The 19,274-nt window shown below is 38.9% G+C and overlaps 1 protein-coding gene across 1 annotated transcript in view; it reads left to right on the top strand.

The window, feature by feature from the left end:
- CACNA2D3 (calcium voltage-gated channel auxiliary subunit alpha2delta 3) overlaps positions 1-14,190 on the top strand; it is a 478,745-nt gene extending 464,555 nt beyond the window's left edge. The window contains exons 36-38 of the mRNA XM_072876518.1: positions 12,006-12,121; positions 12,935-13,014; positions 13,860-14,190. Coding sequence (XP_072732619.1) covers positions 12,006-12,121; positions 12,935-13,014; positions 13,860-13,949 — 286 coding nt within the window. The 3' untranslated portion in view covers positions 13,950-14,190. The remainder of the gene's footprint in view (positions 1-12,005; positions 12,122-12,934; positions 13,015-13,859) is intronic.
- Positions 14,191-19,274: the final 5,084 nt, after the last annotated feature.

Below are 19,274 nucleotides of genomic sequence, written 5' to 3'. Positions count from 1 at the left end.
TGTCATATATTTGGCCCATTGGAGTGTTAGTAAGCAGACAATTATTTAACAGGGAAAATCATCAACAAACCAAATGCCTTCTCTTGCTTTCTTATAGACTGGGCGTTGCGTGCTGTTCATTGTCAATAAAAAGAGGTAAATGGCAGTGGAATTATAGTTCAGGATGACACTGAACTCTTCACGTGGATATATAATGGCAAATTTCAGAGTTGTCCACTGAATGTGCTTATTTGGCAGTAACAGATAAATAACAATACAAGTTAGATTCAGATTGTTCAGGGCATGAGTATATTCGTGTCAGGAATAGTGCAATCTGCAGACATTAAAATGGTAATGGTTTTTAAAAACCACTTCATCTTGAGACATATCACCATTTGCTAAAATATTTCTGCATTTCTTTCTCAGTAGAAGCTTGCCAAACTGCTGTACTTGATCGTGTTTAAAATGTGTAAATAAATACGCCGTTCAATTTCCCATGAAATAAATAATCATTTGCCTTTTCAGATGTAGTTAGTTTACTTCTAAATAAATCAGCTTGCCACATAAAACAAGCAAAGCATCAAGGGCCAATTTCTTCTCATTTGGAGCTCTATCTATGTACATCAGAATATCACTGTAGATTTCCTGGGGTAGTTTGAGCAGTAAATTATAGTCAGTCTTCTAGAAGAAACTTTGGGTTGTATTCATTTTACTGTATCCATCTTATAGGACCCTATAGAAGAAAACCAAATGTTCTCTGTATTTCACCACACTTTGTTTAGACTGTGCTTGCTTTTTCAGCAACTATGCCAAGTACACATGTGATACCATGCGCATAAATGGTTTTGACCTGTGCCCATGTTGAGTCACAGGTGTGCTATAGTCCAACTGCTCGCTGCTGATCTTGGCAACGTTGAACAGATCTTAATCTCTGAGAGCTTGCTTAGATGGGCATGGAAGTCAAGGAGTATCTTCAGGGGAAACTCAGTGTTTTGCATACCTCGGTAGTTAATTGTTGAAGTCTCAAGAATCAAAATCTTAGTCTACAGAGTCATCTTGCACCTCTGCTTTGAAAGTCAGATCTTCCAGACTTGCAGAATACTTATAAATGTTAAAAGTCTTTATATTTGCGGCAACAGCAATATTGGTAGAAACTTACGGTAGCCAAAACCCAAAAACTCTAGAAGATCCCCCAAAAATTTTTTTCCTGTTCTTTCCATGTAGAAAGTATCAAATTATGCAATTTAAACTGCTAGAATTGTTTACTAAAGGTCTTTATACTTAGTTTAAAATCCTATATTCTGTGTTACCCACACATCTCCAATTGTATGCTGAGTAACTTCCTCTTCACTCCAAAGGCAACAGTGATTATAATGTTTGTCATTCAGGTGCAATTTAAAGTCACTGTATGGGTAATTTAACTCTACCCTTTGATAATGTATATTTTGAATGACCAGTTCAGGAAGCACTGTAAATTACTATTTTCATTTAAGAAAATAGGTATATGAAATAATAGGGCAAGCCATATGTACGTTACCAGGCAGGTCTGTGCCTGCCACTCATTAGTTTAACAATCCTTTGGACAGTTTTCAAGGGGGTTTTTTTGTTTGCTTGGGTTTTTTGTTTTTAAATAGACAAAGATTTTCAATATTACTTTTTTGTTTCAGAATTTTTTTAGTGTGCTTGTTGAATTCAGGAGTATTGTAGCTGCTGATACACAGAATGCCACCTTACATTGAAAATAGTCTTTCATTACTGTTCTCAGTTTCTATGTCAGAGTGTGCCCCAAAAAATCAAAACCTTGGAGTTTGTTTATTTAGTCAACAAAACCAGGCAAATCTGTATTCAGATTCTCTCTCTCAATTTGCATGGCATCGTAATAATCATAAAAAAGCTAAAAAATCTTCATAAAAAATATGAAACAATCACTGTGGATCAAAGGAGAAAAAGTCTATTTCATGTAAAAAAAAATCTGACCATAGTAATCTTTTTCAAAGAGCATTTTGAATGGCAAGGAATATATATTGAATGAGAGGGGGACTCTACAGAAGGAAGAGAAAGATGAGGCAATGTACAGTGGTCTTTTCTTGCAGACGTGTGCAACTTTTTCATTAGGAGACTTCATAGCACTGACCATGTGGTCCGTCTGTCAGTACTGTAAAATCTTGGAGATACGTGGGTCAGCTTCCTAGCAATCAGATCTATTCGTGTTGTCAGTAGTTTCGCTGTAGGTTTTTTCTGAGGAGTAGGATGAGATGTGCTCTCTCTCTTAACTCCCCACTTCCCTACTGATGTCTTCCAAATCAGCCTAGACCTGAATTGCTCGAGGAGTTTATAAATAAAACTTCTGTGTGGGACGGTGGTGATCTCCACCCATTCACTGTTCACAGTTAAGCTCAGTAGTGCTATAAAATGTAAATATTACCACTACTTAAAAGTTAACATGATTTTACATTTTAAACAAGCAGTTATAAATATTAACCAAATGACAGATAGTAGCTGACACAATGAAAGGATGCTTTGTAATGACAAGAGATTTTAAAAGTTGTATGAATGCCACAATATATTGAGCTGATAGTAACATATACGTAGCAAAGGTGGCTTGGAATAGGAAAACTTATTAAAATTGGAAAACATTGCAGTGAATTTTTAAAGCCAGGCACGCTTGTGAAGAATTGCTATCACTAGGAAATTCATTTCAGTTTATAATATGTTCATATTATATTATAGTCTGATTGATGAAAAACAATGCAAACATGACTTAGGCATCTGTACATTTAGCACTTCTCTTCGTAAAGGATTTGAGAGCTTGATAGATATTTAATAGCCTTTAACTTGGAAAAACAACATGAATCTTAAGATTTGAGTGCCATGCAGGGAACATTTATATATTACCTAAAATATTATAGAGTTCTAACTAGCTATGGAGAAGATGACATGCAGTGTACTTAATTCTTTCAGATGTGGTTTTCTCAATCGTTGCTAAGGTTTGTATTTACAGAAATAAATTAACAACTTCCTTGCAAAGCACACCGGGGGTACATCCGATGAGCACTTCAGTTCTAGGATTTATTACACTTTTGATGTGAATCTCCTGACCATCCCGGCTTTTTATACTTCAGTTTGTGTTGCATAGCTCTTTGCTAGAGCCATATCAGCTTTGTAGATTAGACTAGACCTAAATCTGTGGAAAAGGGTAGTCACCAATTCATGCAATTCAAAAGTTACTTTTACAATGTCATGTGATATCTGTGAGCCTTCCTACATCAGAGGAAATCCACTGGCTTTTTAATCTTTAAATTATATTTAGAATCTAGCTTAGACGTCATCTAATATTTTAAAAACATTATCTGAGATGCCTCTCACTACAAACTGCAGCTACTTAAGCAGGGCTAAGAAAGCTGCTAAAAGCACGTTGGCTAACATGCTAGAGTAGAACTGCATTTTCCAGTCGATAACTTCTCGGACCTCCCTGTCATCGTCCTGCTAACCAGGTGCCACTGTCAAAAAGCAAAGTCCAAGCTTTAAGAGACCTCTGATACGGTTTGCTTTGTGCCAACTGCTGTATCTCCTCTGTTGTTCGTGGTGAGCAGCGTACCACAGAATCGGGTACCCGCTCTGCTCATGGAGACCCACTTATGCCGCACTCTCAGCTCAGGTTTGTTTAGGGGTATGAACCTTGACTCATATTTAAAGTTTGTGGGATTTCTGAGCTTGGTTTCTTTGCAAGAATTTTGCAGTCTGTTTTAAACCTAGTGATCCGAACCTCTCCGTTACCTCACATCCTCATAAGGGTGGGTGGCTGGACTAGAAAGCTTAGGAGCATTGTCAAATTCCTTATTACACAAAGTACTTTTTTCATCCTAAATTCTGTATACTCAAAGCTTTTGGATGTTTGTAACATTTCTAACATGCAGTTGGTAAGGTACTCTTATCTGAGCATCAGTTATTTGAGAAAGCATCCCCTGACTGATAATGAAGAGGAATGGCACTTCTGGGGTTTCCTGTCTGGAACAAAGTGGTTGCCAACCGTGCCACAGCCCTCCGGGCTTGCAAGCCTTCAGCAGGCACAGGAAGGGTGAGGATGCTATTGTTCATTTAAATCCTTGGTTCTAAACTTTGCTTTGAGTAGGTATGTTTATTCCGACACCAAATTGCGCTGAAGTCAGTCAGGCTATTCGTGGTAACGGTATTTTGCTAGCGTGGGGTCAGGTTGCAGGCCTGAGGCTGAGAGTTTATCTGTCTCTTTTTGTATGAGAGAACCACTAGCTACTTTTTTTCATATACTTTAACTGCTCCAGCTCTCAGAAATGTTGTTATTGGCATATATGTTGTTTTTATAAATTGCATTAAAGATATTCCATTCTCTATCATCATTTATTTGAAAAAGCCCAAGTAGCCCAATTTGACTGTGATATAAACATTTCATTCATTCATTTAAAAAATGTGATAAGTGAGAGAAATGTGGGTTGGAAATGGAGCCAGCAGCCTGGAAAGCGCATGATAGGAGCTGGGAAACAGCACAGCGGATATCTGCACTTCAGTTGAATGCTTAAAGTTTGTTCCAGACCATTAGGGTTGAACGTTTGCAACCAACAGTTATGTGAGTAACACATATTTGAGTGCAGAGTGCACAATATTTTCCATTTACTGTACCCTGGTGCTGGTATGTTTTTTCTTTCTCTAAAAAATAGGAAAGATCAAATTTGACAGATATGAAATGTAATCCCAAAGTAACGACTAATCTTAATCCAAAATACTCAAACTTCATTAATGCAGGTTTGCCCTCAAAAACTACGCTGAAAGGCCTGTAGGGAAACGGCTGAATTCACAGAGATGCACAAGCATCGGGGCGCCCAGTGGGGGCTATCTGGGTGGAGTACCATGGAAATTCAGACTACTTTTTCACATCTTTGTGCATGTGTTTAGGTTGCCAATTTGAAAATATTTCCCTCAGTTCAAACTACTCACAGTGAAATTCTTCCATGCTTTGTAGGGTTCATCTGCTTGGGCGAAACAACTGGTAGCTAAAAGATCTTTTCTATTGCCTCCTAAAATGATTGATGTGATTATGTAGCTACAGGAGCGACATATGCTAACACAAAAATGAGATATTCTTCTAGTCATAATTTGAGTGTAAGTCCCATAGTCATTACTGTAACATTAAACAGTAGTCTTAAAGTGTTCCTACAGTCATTACACAAACAAATGAAAAATACACATATGGGTTTCTTCCCCGCCTTGAATCAGGCTGCTAAAGCTCCTGAACACGAAATTAAAGATGAATCTGAACAGCCATTTAAATGTTTATAGGATTGAAATCCCACCTAAGCCATGTGTTTATCGTGACCACATACTCTATTGCATAGCATCTGTTGTCATGAATGCAGATATAATAGCAGCATATTTTTATAAAATTAAAATGTATATTGTTTGTAAAATACACCGTATAGATCAATAATTCTTACTTATAAAAAGCGTGGTTTAAAACAAAGCACAATAATGCAGTATTTCTGTGAGAAAACAAGAATTAAATTTTAACTAGAAACAGCATTGTTTTTAAACAAGTGGAATTGCTTTTAATGTTGGTGCTGTGTTCAAATCATCCTCAAATTACACAGAAATATCTTCCATTCTGCAGGATAATGGGAAGATATTTTCTCTACTTGTTTTGATTCCTCAAGTGTAGTCTTACCCTGTAAGTATCTTCTCAGTTCCGTGCTGCTTGGCATCCATTTTGTTTCCTCAAACACTTCGCAACCTTTGCGACTGTCTGAAGAAAGAAGGGGGAAATGGATCTGAAAATCAGAGATCTCTGAATGCTCTCAGGAGGTTTATTACCGTTCGTGGTGGTTGAAACAAGTCGTGCAGCAGTGTCACTGGCCACCGGCTAACAGCAGCGTGGTTGTAAGCCAGGAAAAGGAAACCAGTTCAGTGCAAGTGAGCAATAAATGATGGTATATGGGATCCTCAGGCTGAACTGACTGCGTCCTCTCTACAGCTGTCTGGCCCACCCTCGGTCCCATACAAAATACGCTGGGTTCAACACATTTCCGTAAGATTGGGTGTGCCTGGGGCTATGTAAGCGGCTGCTTATTAGTAGGGAAGCCTTAGGTCTGTGTTCAGTTTATACCCTGTCCAAAACTTAACATCAGTGGACAAGGAAATGGATTCTCTCTCCTGCATGGAAATACAGAGACTAAGCTGTTTAACAGTAATATCGATTTCCTTTAATAGCAGGTGTTATACTCAAATAGTAGAGAGTAAACAACTTAAAGGTTAAGTTTGCTTAGCTGGACAAGACACATCTCTTGCATGTTTGAAATTGAGTTACCTTAGCTTTGCCTGCTCTGGATCCAGCTATGTTAGGAAGGGAAAGTTGAAGCCAGCAGCATTTCAGAGACAAGATGTTAAGCCTACCACATACAGATTTTGCACCTTTTGATTCGGGTAGTTGTAGTGAAGGAATGACCTGCATTGAGCAAGGAAATAAGTGACTTACAGAAGGGTGTGATCTTCAGGTTGGCCGGTACACTAGTCTCCGTACTTCGGGAGGTATAGCAGCCTCATGATTACAGCAGCCAGGAAGAAAAAAGGGTCTAGCTCTGCCTCGCTGCTGCTGTGCCTGTTTTCATCAATGCGGGAGAGGCTCCGAAATCCCTACGGGGACGGACTGCAGAGGCCCCACAACAAAGCCGCCTGCTGCAGCAGCTAATAACCGTCTTCCATCTGCCCCTTTGCCCCAGGGCGCCGACCCTGCTTGTCCTATCACCCCTGCCCTTTCCTCCCTCTTGGAACATCTCCCTCCTTTCCAGGGAGGTTTGTCCCTCTCCCGCTTGCCTCAGTGATACTTTGCCACCCCAGAGGTTCAGAGGCTGGAAGACAAAAGGAAGAGAAAGAAGCACGCGGTGTGGAAAGAGGGCAGTGCAGCAAGGGTAGTGTCAGCTCAGTCCCTGCTCCCCTACGGCCCTGCGTATATCTTCTAATTATTCCTCCTTACAGGAGAAAGTAATTCTTACAATAAGAAAAAGAGCTGCCATTTTTGAAATTAGGGTGCTTTTTTTTTTAAACATAGTCTGTGGAAGAAATTATTATGATAACAATATAATATATATTATAACTGTATGAAAACTTTTATATATACAAGCAAAAGGAAGAGATTCAAACTGGAAAAAAAACAGGTTTGAATGAAGTGGCTCTTTTTGACCGGGTGTTGTAGCCTGCCCTTAGCTATAGGCATCCCATTGCACCCCATCCAGGAGGCATTTCTCTGCAGGATCACTATTCAGCCATTAAAGAAAGAGAAAGACCCTCCTGCAGAGGATGATCCAGATCACTGAAGCCAAGCTCCTGCTCTGAATTATCCTTGAATGGTCTGTGTCTCTGCGTGTGCTCTGTTCGGAGTTGGAGACGATTACCCTTCTCATGTGGGGACCTGAGTTACATGCGTAAAGGCAGCTGGTGTGACTGCCCTCCAAGATTTGCATTACGGTCCTATTAGCATGCTTTCCAAATTCTAGGCTATCTTAAGAAATTGGAAAGAACTGATTCTCTGTGGGAAGAATCATTTAGCCACCAGACACATGTTAAGTGTGCTTTCTTATCATGCCTTCATAAGCACAGCTTTAGCAAATATAATTATGAATGCAGCAGTACTTGAATTCCAAGTCTTTTCCTGTTTCATTCCACACCGAAAAATTAATTTTCAAGGAACAGATTATTAAATACTTGCATTTTTGAGCAAATATTTACTATCTCCAAGTAAACGTGAAGCAGGTTGTTTTTTTTTCCAAATCAATTTGTAAGATATTTGTGCAGATATTTTTATACGGGCCGATACAGAAGTAGGTTAGAAACAGATAAAGCATGTGCAACATGAGAAAAGTGTTGTGTAACGCTCTGACTCAAAATATAGACTTTCTTGCAGATTGACTCTCTGTTCTTATTTTTTTTTCATTAACAAAACAGTTTGGCATGACTAGATTTACTTCCTCCTCCTCTCTCTACCCCTTTCAAGTATTAAATTTCTTCCTTCCTCACCTTCCCCGCACAGGGAAGAAGCAGTTTGTGTTCAGGTCCGTTTTAAGCCTCTGAACCTGCACATCAAATAAACCGAACTAGTTCCTCAGTGGATGAAGGATGGAGGAGAAGTTATTAATGAGGTTCTTATTGACTCAATGTGGCTTCAGCGTAACAGGAACCCCAACAGCTTATTCCATTTTATGTATGGAGACATATGCAAGGCTTTTTCTGTGCTGTCACTATCAAATGATGGTGATGATACTGGTGCAAAGGAAAAAGGTTCAAATCAAAAGATTTACATTACTTAGCACAAAAAGGGCTTTACCCTTTAAACACGAAACATCCTCCATAAATATTAAACAGAGGCTAGTAAACATAGACTTCCTTTTGATTGTTGAACCAGCAATAAAGTTCAATAAAACCCTTACTCTGTCCCCGAGAGCTGGCTCCCGTCTTGCCAGCGACACAAATGCCAGCCTAAGCCAGCAGGTGTTCAGAAACGCTTGTGGTAACGTCAGCTTCAGAGACGCACCGTGGAGCTCTCTTACGAGACAAGACCACTTCCAGTACCTTGTCAGCAACTTCGTTTCCCACTGCAGTCATGGAAGCCGCTTTGCCAGAGGTTTTTCTCCTTCGCAACTGAATCTTGGTGTATGCAATGAAACATTTCGGTGGATTATTTCAGTATTTGAAAGACTTTGTTCTGACTGTGTCTATGCAGCTTTTGTTGTCTGTGAATGGTCAGTTCCTGAGACTTGCTGGCATGAACAGTCACTCAAAATGGGTTTCAGAGATGCAAGGGCACGTCACCGTGGAAACTGGGAGCTGCCCTCAAACAGCAGACCTGCTGCTGGGGGGCTGCGTGCTCTGCCCAGCGCGGGCAGGGAAGCTGTGCCACGTGAATTACGGGAATAGTCAGAGCGGCTGCGGTGGCTATGACTGGCAGAAACGCCTTTGCCACTCATCTAGTGAGGGCAAGGATACCTCGGGACTGCAAAATGGTCCTCAATTACAGCAGCTGAAGGAAGCAGAATTTGCTTGCGCACGTTCTGTTAATAGAAAAGAAAGCTAAATTGGACGTGAAATTTTTTTGCCCTTAATTATTTGCTCAACTCAATCTCTGTCTTCAGTCCTCTGTCTTCACTTGTTGATATGTTCATCCTTTGCCTGTGAGCTCACAAGTCAATGACTAGTGAGGACACGCGCTTGGCTTTGCAACTTCATTTCAAGATTACGTTTGACAATTGTGAAAGGGAAAACATTCATTTACTACTTGTGGAAGATAACATTTTCTTTTTAATGTACCTCTTGTATGGTGGATGAGAAGCTAGTTGTTCCCCTTTGCAAGATATTAGTTAAGATATTATTAAGCACTATGGAAAAAAATGCTGCAGTGAGCCAAAAGTTTCATCTTTTTATGGCTCTTTAGATGACAGTCATATGTTGTGTGGCAGTCACCGTAAGGTTAGACACTTCACAAACATCTGTAATAGATAAACAGACTGTAGATTTGTAAGAGTATACACTGTTTGGTAAACTGAACCAGCGTAATTAGCCGATATCTGTCATGTAATTCCTAAAGTAGAAAAGTTTTTTTGACTTAACCTAATATATTGCTCTTTGCAGTCCCTTTAATTCATAATTTCCATCAATGCATGCATATACTGCATTCCCCAAATTACCAGGTCTAGCAAAATTTTCTGTATCACTTAATTCCTACAAACCTTTGTAGTTTTGGACCATTTTGTCAGAGAAGCCATGTAGTAATTTACTCAGCATCATAGTTCTGTAGTGGAAACCTTCTGCCGGGTTAAAGTGCTTTCCTTTTTCATTCCAGCTAGGTGAAGTGATAGGAAAAGCTCCCAATTTTTTTTTTTACTTCTTTTTCCCCCCCCTCTCTTCTTTGGGGAAGCAATAGCCTGTACGGTACAGCCCTTATGCCACCCCGGGGAAGTGGGTGAAAGAAGAACCGCAATGGGAACTGCGCCCGCCTTTCAGGACCTGGCACCCTTCGGTACAGGCTTTCTCGCGGGCTTCCGTACTCACGTGGGGGCCACCGAAGGGGTCTGTCACAACAGGACTTGGTGCCAGGCACACCGCAAGGACAACGGCAGAGTGATGACTCCCTCCTCGTCAGGAAGAGAAAGGAACCATTTGGCGTCCAGTTAATTGCTACAACACTTTATCCCCTTCGGGTCCTTTTCTGAGCTAGTTTTAAAGATACAATAAATACAAGTTTCAGACTGCAAAAAATCCAAATTGTGCCAATTTCTGGGAATAAAATTATTTTTTTTCCCCTGTCCTTTAGGGTTTGATTTATTCATAACTGTTTTGAGAAATTCATGCAGTACAATTTTGGTGTTATTGTCTGTTAAAGATTTTCCCTCCTTTCCTTTTATTGGCCCCATTTCTCCCACACACAAATCCACAAAGCCACAGATGCTCCATTACAATGATGTCAGTCTTGCTACATGCTCCAGCTGTTTGGTAGGTATATTTATAAAGTTCAGCCTTTTACATTATGCCATAAATGTATATTTCATGTATAAACATAAAGCTAACATATTGCAGATCGCTCTAAGTGTAATTTTAATGGAGGTTCAGTAAGTTTAAAAAATACTGAAAAGTGTTTAATCTTTCCGTTGGCAACATTTTTATAGTAAGTTTTCCAAATTTTTTTTTCTGAAGCTAGGTTTGAATATTCCCTGCCCCCTCTGCTATTTCATCTTCTGTGATCTTTGGAAAAAGCAGGGAGTTATTTTAGTAAGACAATATGTATTTTAACGAAAGATGTCTGAGGAAAAATATGTTTCTGTCCACATCTTCTTGGTGCTCAAACCCTCACTTAACGTTCTGTACATTTACCAGCATACCACACTGAAAAACACCTCATTCCTGGAATTGCCGGATTTCAATGATACTTGATATGGCCGATATTCTGTTGATACAATATATAAATTCTGACAGATTGTTTTAAAAATTTATCAAGAATTGGGTCTGAGCCTTAAAGCCTTTCTTTGTATTGTGTCCTGAATTTCAAAAAAAAAGGCTAAACAGTGCCTGTCTGGCTCTGCCTCCTCCCCCTTTTCTCTCTGGTCTGTGCTTAAGAGCTCAGCTCATTGTAACTATGTGGATCACTGAATAGTGCCCACAGGATCCTTCCCTGGTCTCCCCTGGGTGCTTTCCTTCTTACAGGCAATGTCTTTATTCTTCACTCTTCTTTTGCTTTTGAGTTGCCTACTTTGTCTTAATTTGAATGTGGTGCTGAGTTATCACCGTATTTGTACCAGATAGTCATCATTATTCTAAAATAAATCTCCTCACTTAGGAAGATTTTGAGGCTTAATCTCTGTTTTGTTGGCTCAGTAATAAAATGACTCTCAAGAGGACAGATGAAAGGTAGTTCATGTAGTTCTCAGTAGTTCATGTTGCTCCAAGTTCATGTTCATGTTGCTCCAAGTTCATGTTCTCAGTAGTTCATGTTGCTCCAAGCAAGACCCAGAGTGAATAAAGGCTCTAATGTGATTGTAGAGGCTAAGGTTTGGGACCGTGAGTTATCACTATGTGGCTGCAGAAGAATCGTCATTGTTTTTGCAGATCGGTTCATGTGTACTTAAAAATTCCAGATCATAAAAACATAGCTAGGTATTCATAATAGAGCAGAGATTCAGTATTGAAATCTGATAAGCTCCTTGGTAATTCACTTGTGTCCCATTCTCCACATTAACGTATCAGCAGTACAAGCCTATCTGTTCTGCTTCACCTGTGTACCTTTCAGCATCATGTACATCTCAAAAGGGCCACCCATACTCTGTGAGCTGAGGGAACCATTGCCCAAGGCCCTCTACGTCTACAAGGTGTGGAGATACAGTATGGTATACAAAGTCAATGATATTTGTGACTATAATACAGGTGGTGTTGACAAGTTCAAAAAACCCTAACAAAACCTGTTGCTCAGAAATACAGATACTGTCACCATTATTTGATTTCTTTTTAATTTGCAGGTCTTTTGTTATCCAGCAAATCCCAAGCAGCAATCTCTTCATGGTGGTAGTAGATAATGAATGCTTCTGTGATTCTGTCCCACCAATTACCATGGCACCTATAGAAATAAGGTATATCCTTTTATTTGCAAAGTTGTCAGAAAGAGATTCAAGATGCAAATATTGAAAAATTTATTATTATGTAAAACTTGCATTGCATGACTTGAGAATGCATCATTTCCCATTTTAAAGTGCTGGGGCTGTTTGAAATTAAGCCAGCTGAGAATGCATTCTTACTTATTTTCAAGGAGAAGTCACTTTTTTTTTTTTTTTTTGGAACAGCCAATATAAATTAAGCAAACACACTTATGTGCATCTTTAAGTACTATGGTCATCTTTAGATAGCTAAACTTCTCTCAAATTAGGCCCTAAGTATGTAATTTCCTTATGAGAATGGAACTCCTGATATTAAAACTTATAGGACTCCTTACAATATAGGTATCTTTTTATTTTAGGGTTGGACTGGAGTATTGAAAATGTTTCAGAATCCTGCTTTCCCAAAATATAAAAATGAAGCAAAGTAAATATATCACTTGACTTTTAGCTGCCCCGCTTTTATTTTGTGCTGTTCTGTAGGTCAGGATTTGTTTTCTCACGTAAGTTGGAATTCATCAAAAGTAGGCTGCAGTGTGCTTTTATTGCAGATTTATTATGGAAAGACAGGTTAGCAGTGTAAGTGCGAATGATACTGTCTAAACCACGGATCACTGAGGAGAAAGCACTAGAATTACCTTCTTTTTCTTGTGTTGACCACACATATCACCTTGGGTTTCTGATGGAGAGGAAGGAAGGAGCTGAAAGATTTTCACTATATTCATTTCAAAACACTCCCATAAACTCAGGACATTAAAATGCAATGTTCAGATCTCTCCTTAACTACCTTGTACATAATGAATCCCTCAAATGTGAACGTTTAAAATCTCAGAAGATAAGAAGACGCCCAGAATCTTGTCATGGATTTCACCCTGAAGTAAGTTTCTACCTACTTTTCCTTTCTTTTAGACTCTGGTAGATGTTTTATTTCTTAAAAAAAAAAAATAGAAAAACTATCCTCTAAGATGAAACCAGGAAATATTCTGAACACTCAGAACACAGTAGTAGGGGAAGTGGGTGACATTGTAAGTGCTGAAAATCTTTTTAGTACTCCTGTAGACAATGACTTGACTTGCTGCTTTTGTAGACTGCTTTGTATCACATAAGAGAACGCGGTAGGATGTGAGCACAGACTGGCAGCCAGGAATATCTGAGAACTTGCTCTGGCTGAAGCACTGACCTCAAGATTCCTCATTAGAGATGGTTGGGAACTTTGTGCTGTTAATGTTGTTTTTCGGTAACTAGCTTCAGTATCTCAACGGTCATGCTATAGTCATTATGTTTACAGATAGTATTGCCTGGGAGGGATCACTAGACATATTTACGACTCTGTGTTCTGCATGGTACTCTTATTTGTATAGTGCCAAGGAGATCTGACAGAGACTGGGCCGTGATTACAGTGGCTTGTACAGCATATGTTCATAGACACCTGTTTTACTCTGGAGTAACATGCCTTCGATGGTGTAATGCAATGTAGAATGAGACCTAAAATATGGCATGGAGGGGATTGTGTAATGCTTGTGCATCATGCTCACTTTCAGTCTACAATCTAGACTTGTTCAAATGAAAATTTGTACCTGTATGACTTCCTGAGTGTATTTAGTTCATAGGTTTTGTTGTTTGCACCAATCCTCTTCTGCCTATGTAGTTTGGTAAATAATCACGTCTCATAATTGAGTGTAATGGCTTGTATTTATTTTCCTTTGTCTTTTTTTTCTTTAGGAAAATGCAAGAGAATGTGGTGGTGTCTCAGGCCTTAGTGCTAAACCTCCTCTTGTTCTTCCTCTGCTGTTGACGATTTTCTCAAGGTGACATTGACTGATGTGTTCAAATGGCATGCTAATACATGGATAAACTGTGATCTGGGAAATGGTGCAACATAGAGGACATGAAATATAGTCAGAGCATCAGCATTTCATGATTTTAAACTGTTGGTGATATAAATTCTTAAAGATATGTTGAAAAAAGATTTATCTTTTTACTTTGCGAGTCATGCAGATGTGAATTTGGCATATGGTAGTCATGATTCATCAAAAAAGGACTTCGTAGATAGAGGTGACCATTGCTTTGTCTCATTGAAACCAATTTAAAACTGTGTACTTTTTCAATAAAGTATATTAAAATCACAGTTTCAGAGTGTATTTTAAGTATGATAATATATTTGTTCCATTAATTAATGATGGGAAGAGAATAAAATAAGTGGAAGATGTTTTCTTATGCTTTTAGCCTATTTCTGAAAAGATTCAGAGAAGAAAATGTGGAGTTAGCTTTTATAATAAGGCAGAATAGCTTTTATTAACAAGTCAAGGAAACACATGTGCGTGTATGAAGCTGAGCAGGTAATATGCTGTGCTGATTTATAGCGAAGGTTTGGTTTCTGGAAACAGCCATAAAACATCTCAGCCACATTTAGAAAGTGAGTCAAAGCCTGATTAAAGCCTTTTCCCTAACTTGGGCAAGCTTTAGATCAAATTGGTTGATTTGGTTGCAGATGGCAAAATTAAATACTTTTCACCTGTTACAATTTGTGGGAAGATATGTAAAATAACCTGTATAAAAGGATGATACTGTTTTGTTAGTGTTCCGCCCTACAGACGTCATGTCAGCTAGGAGGAGCTTGTTATGAGGAAATTGATAATCAGCGGAAGTTTGACTTGCAACACATCTGCGTCAGCAGAACTCATTATGGTTTTCACTCTCATAATTCACATTATGAGAATTCACTGAGGCTCACCCTCAGTGGGCAAAGATCAAGACCAATATTTTTTTATTCTAGACCTTACGTTCTTCTTTGTAAGGGAAACAAGAAGATAAAATAAGATTTTTGAGTCTTTTAAAACCCTATACAAAGAGGGATATTTATGCTACCCCTAGTATAATGACTATATTCCTCTTGTAATTGGTAGTGATGTCCCTGTTGTGGATATGTTTGCTGAAGATCTTGGTCTCTGAAGTATGTTAATCTCTCAGTTTATCTTCAGAGTTTTATATGAAGTACAATGCTACCAAGAGAATAACATGACCTTCTAACAATATAATACATTAGGTGCAAAATAAAATGGCACTGTTCTAAATCTGGTGCTTGAAGATTGCACTTGCCTGATTGGGAGTAAGTATGCTTTTTGCATTAGATAAATGCTAAGCAGATTTGCTATGTATCCTAGGTGAGAATAGGGAGCTAAGCCACTGAGAGGGGCTTTGTTTTAAGGAATACTATCCAGCTTGTAAGAGGAAGGACTAGTAAAATAAAATTTCCACTTCAATGCTTTAATGGGTTCAAATGCACTGGTACTTCCTCTGGTTCTGAAACCATACAGATCTTTGTCTGGACTCACAATTTTCTTTTCCTCACCTTTTTCGGTTCGGAGTTTTTTCCTGCAGACTTCTCTGTCCTTCCTTGTTGGTCTCAAAATGACTCACTATGGGAATAATTTTCCAGCTGACATTCAGCCAATCTGTTGTCCTAGCGACATGCTCCGTTCACTAAGCTAATTGGGGATTCAAGGCATTTCTGACACTTGGACTGACACCGATATCCTGCAGTTCTTTGCTTCGTTTTTCTGTGAGCACCATTCCCCCTTACCGTCCTCCATCATTCTCTCCAAAATTAATCTCAATGCTTTATTTATAAAGTAATTTAGTTTCTGATTTTCCTTATGAGTTTCCAGAATGCATAACGCTACAGCCTCATAATGCTTTTGTACGTCTGATGCTTGTTCTTTCTCAGCGCAACTTAAATGGGAAATGTTTATAAACCAACACAGTCCAGGTGATTTTTCCTTGTTAGCAGAAAGTGAAAAGAAAAATCTTTCTCATTAGAGCCATTGAAAAGCTCTGCATACAAATGCCTATCCTGTCTGATGTATAAATCATCATTGCTCTTACAAAGAAAAGAAATACAGTAAAAGAGAAAATTTATTTCCACTGAACCAAGATGAAAATGCCTAATAATAATTCATTGTTAATTTTGGAAAGAGGTGGACAGTTTTGTAATTAGAAAGGAGCCAGGGAGTTAACAAGAGAGATTAAAATATGATGGTCTAAATTAATATTGTGAAAGAGATTAAAATATGGGTATGCAAATGAGTATTGCTCAGAGAAATGTGACGGTTCATTTTCACACATTAAGACAAAATTATAAAGCAGAATGTATTGGTGTACACAAACAAGTTACTATGCAAAACAGAATAATCCAAATAAGTTGCTAAGTGTAAAAACATTTCTTTTGAGTTGCCATTTCTTTGCTACCGAAGATGCTTTTTTACTTTTGTATTTATTCCTTTACAACTTTCTGATGCAGTGTGAATTCAGGTTCATAAAGCCAGTAGCTTAGGAGAAATGGAGATGTTGCCTTGGGTTCACATCTTGGCCTATGCAGGTCCTCATATTCAATGGAGTATGTTCAGTCATTGACATTCACGTTGCTTTTTCTGAATTTCAAACATCAATCACGAGTGCATGAAACAGATCACCAGTAGGCCAGTGATAATGCTGTGAGATGTCTATTTATTTGAACTAATTGGCTGCATCTATACCAGTAAAGTGAGTGTGTCTGGAAACATTTCTTGGCACTGAGGCCAGCTGGCTCAGAGCGGCGTGTGTATACGCCAGTAAGATCTCTTGGTCTCCAAAACGGAGTAGCTGCAATACGAACAGCCTATGTCCAAACAGAAACGATGATTATGGGTTTTATGGGACAGAGCTAGCTGACACAGGCTGAAAGCACGCCAAGGGCTATTCAAAACAATTTTACAGAAAAGCTGACCTCATTCTAATGCATAGGAATGCTCCTGGCTGTTGTTAAGTTTGCCAGTCTGTATGTCATCATTAGCTCTGAAACACTGAGAAGGTGTGAGGATACCGCGAAGTGGGTCTGTGCTGTCATACCATAACGTGTGGCAGGTCATAGAAGGTGTAATTAAATTTCATAACCTCACTAATCATAGGTGCTACTCCTCTCAAATCCCAAACCTAAAAGGTCTGATCCAAAGCCCAATGTAGTCATTAGAAAAACACAGGTGTACACATATGCATGCATACAGATGCATATATGTAAACTATATGCATTTTTAATAAACAGGAAATTCAGACGTCATCTATATTTTTTATCTCCCTACATCTGAGGTCAAACCCAAGGAGAACCAGGACGACTGTACAATCTGTTTCTACACAGCAAGAGGCATAGCTGAAAGTTTCAGCTTCTGCAGAGCTTGGATTTTTTTTCTTTTTTACTCTCTTTGTTAATGGCATTGATTTTCAACTTATTAGCCCCAGCTGCTTCGTCTTCCTTTAATCTTGATACAGCAAAAGCTGTCTGGGGGCTCAGGACTGGCTGTGGACACACCATTTCCTAATGGCTTTGTGTGGGAAAACTGCCTGCCCATAACTGTCAGTGCTGCAAACACTCCTTTAAAATCCTGTAAGCCAGAGAGCCTCAGGCAGGTTTCTGCAGCTGTGCTATCTCCTCTCATTGTTTTTGTGACCTACTGCATTTTGCTGCCAGGGCCAATTCTGCAATATATATGCTAGGCAAAACAGGTGGTTGCCTAGGGCAGGAAGATATTAAAAGCAGCGGTGATTGTTTCATTGCCTAAAAGGCTTCAAGAGGCTGTTTCAGTTTTCTTCTGATAGCAAGAGCCCCAGAACAAGGCACTGGCCTGTTCAGCCCTTTGGGCTCCGAAGGCAAGATAGAAGTTTGGCTCAGAAGGCTTGGGGCTAGAAGACGCCAGTTATTTCCATCTGTCTCCTGAGCCCTTTAAGGCCTCCAAGGACTTTCACATCTTGGGACTTTCTGTGCCTCAGAAATCCGACCCGTGCAACTTTAATGTAAATAGGCATTCACAACTGGAAAGTTTTCTGCAGAAGACTGCATCAAAATCTTGCAACTTTGGACAATATTAAGTTTATTTAATTTTCCTACTTAATTATTCTTTTCTCTGAGCTGTCCAAGATACTTCCATTAGTATGGTTTTTTCTTCTTGTCCAAGTTCTTCCCCATGGTTCTGAAGGTTTCAAGTATGTATTTAGCTGACTTGCTCTTTATCTGTTTTACAACAATGTACTCTCTCTGACAGGTCCAGCTCCCAAGTATCTACTGAGAGAGATATGGTTCCCATATACAGCATCTTCAGAAGATCTCACTGGAGTTTATCACAATGCAGTCTGAAGGCAATTTTCTTCTGTCTCGTCTTTAGCCTTTGGCCATTAGGCTCAGATCATATTTCTTCCAATATAATAATATTCTTGCTATAGCTCCCTGGGAGGATTTACCTCATCTTCACGAGTCAGTCCTGTTTCTTCACAAGAATCTCTTGGAGCTGGATGTTATAACTCGGATATACCAAGTCATAGTGTAATTCTTGTGATGCTCTGAGTGCAAGGATACGTTTCCAGCTCTTTCAGACTTTTTTTCTTTCTTCTTCCCATAGTAACTGTGGTCAACTTAGCAACTGTTATTTTATTGTTTGCAATTCCAGTACAAATTATTTTAAAAGTCCACAGTTCTGCCTGGGAGATGCCTTGAAGAATTTCGAAGCACGCTGTTAACCTAGGAAGAACCCATTGACTTTCACTGGATTAGAGTTGGAGGAAGAGGCACTTCTGCATTATAGTTGAGTTAGATCCAGGTTAAAGATGGTAAAACAAACCTATGTTACCCTTCAGTAACCCGTATTAACAAAATGTATGCAATACATTTTAAAACAAAAATTACACCTTACATAGCATTCGTTAAATGCCAGATGTCTGCTTAATGATCAGTTTTAAGAACATGAAACTTTCCTTGCAGCATTAGGTCTAATTGAAACTGAAATGAGTGTAAACAAGGCATGCTCTTTCATTGCGAAAGCATTGCGTTCCTGTGTATGGATATGTTAAATATCTAATTACTGAGGCTTCCTTCAGTTCTGTAGTTTAAAAAAAAAGGCACCCTTAATTAAACAGAAAAAAATAATTAAAGGGCGGTAACTAAATTTTTTTATGATTTTCTCCTAAGTCTGAAGGTGGCCTTACTTAAGAGTAGCCAGTAGAGCTGTGATTGATCCAGCCAAGTGATGAGATGCTGAAACCTTAAGAAGACAATTTCCATTTCGACATTTTTAACAGATTTGATTGCTCATTGTTGTGGCAGAAATAACC

This window comes from Ciconia boyciana, chromosome 11 (assembly GCF_034638445.1).
Source record: "Ciconia boyciana chromosome 11, ASM3463844v1, whole genome shotgun sequence".
Classification (NCBI taxonomy): Eukaryota; Metazoa; Chordata; class Aves; order Ciconiiformes; family Ciconiidae; genus Ciconia; species Ciconia boyciana.
Note: the sequence above shows the minus strand (reverse complement) of the source record. Positions and strands in the feature narration are given on the sequence as shown.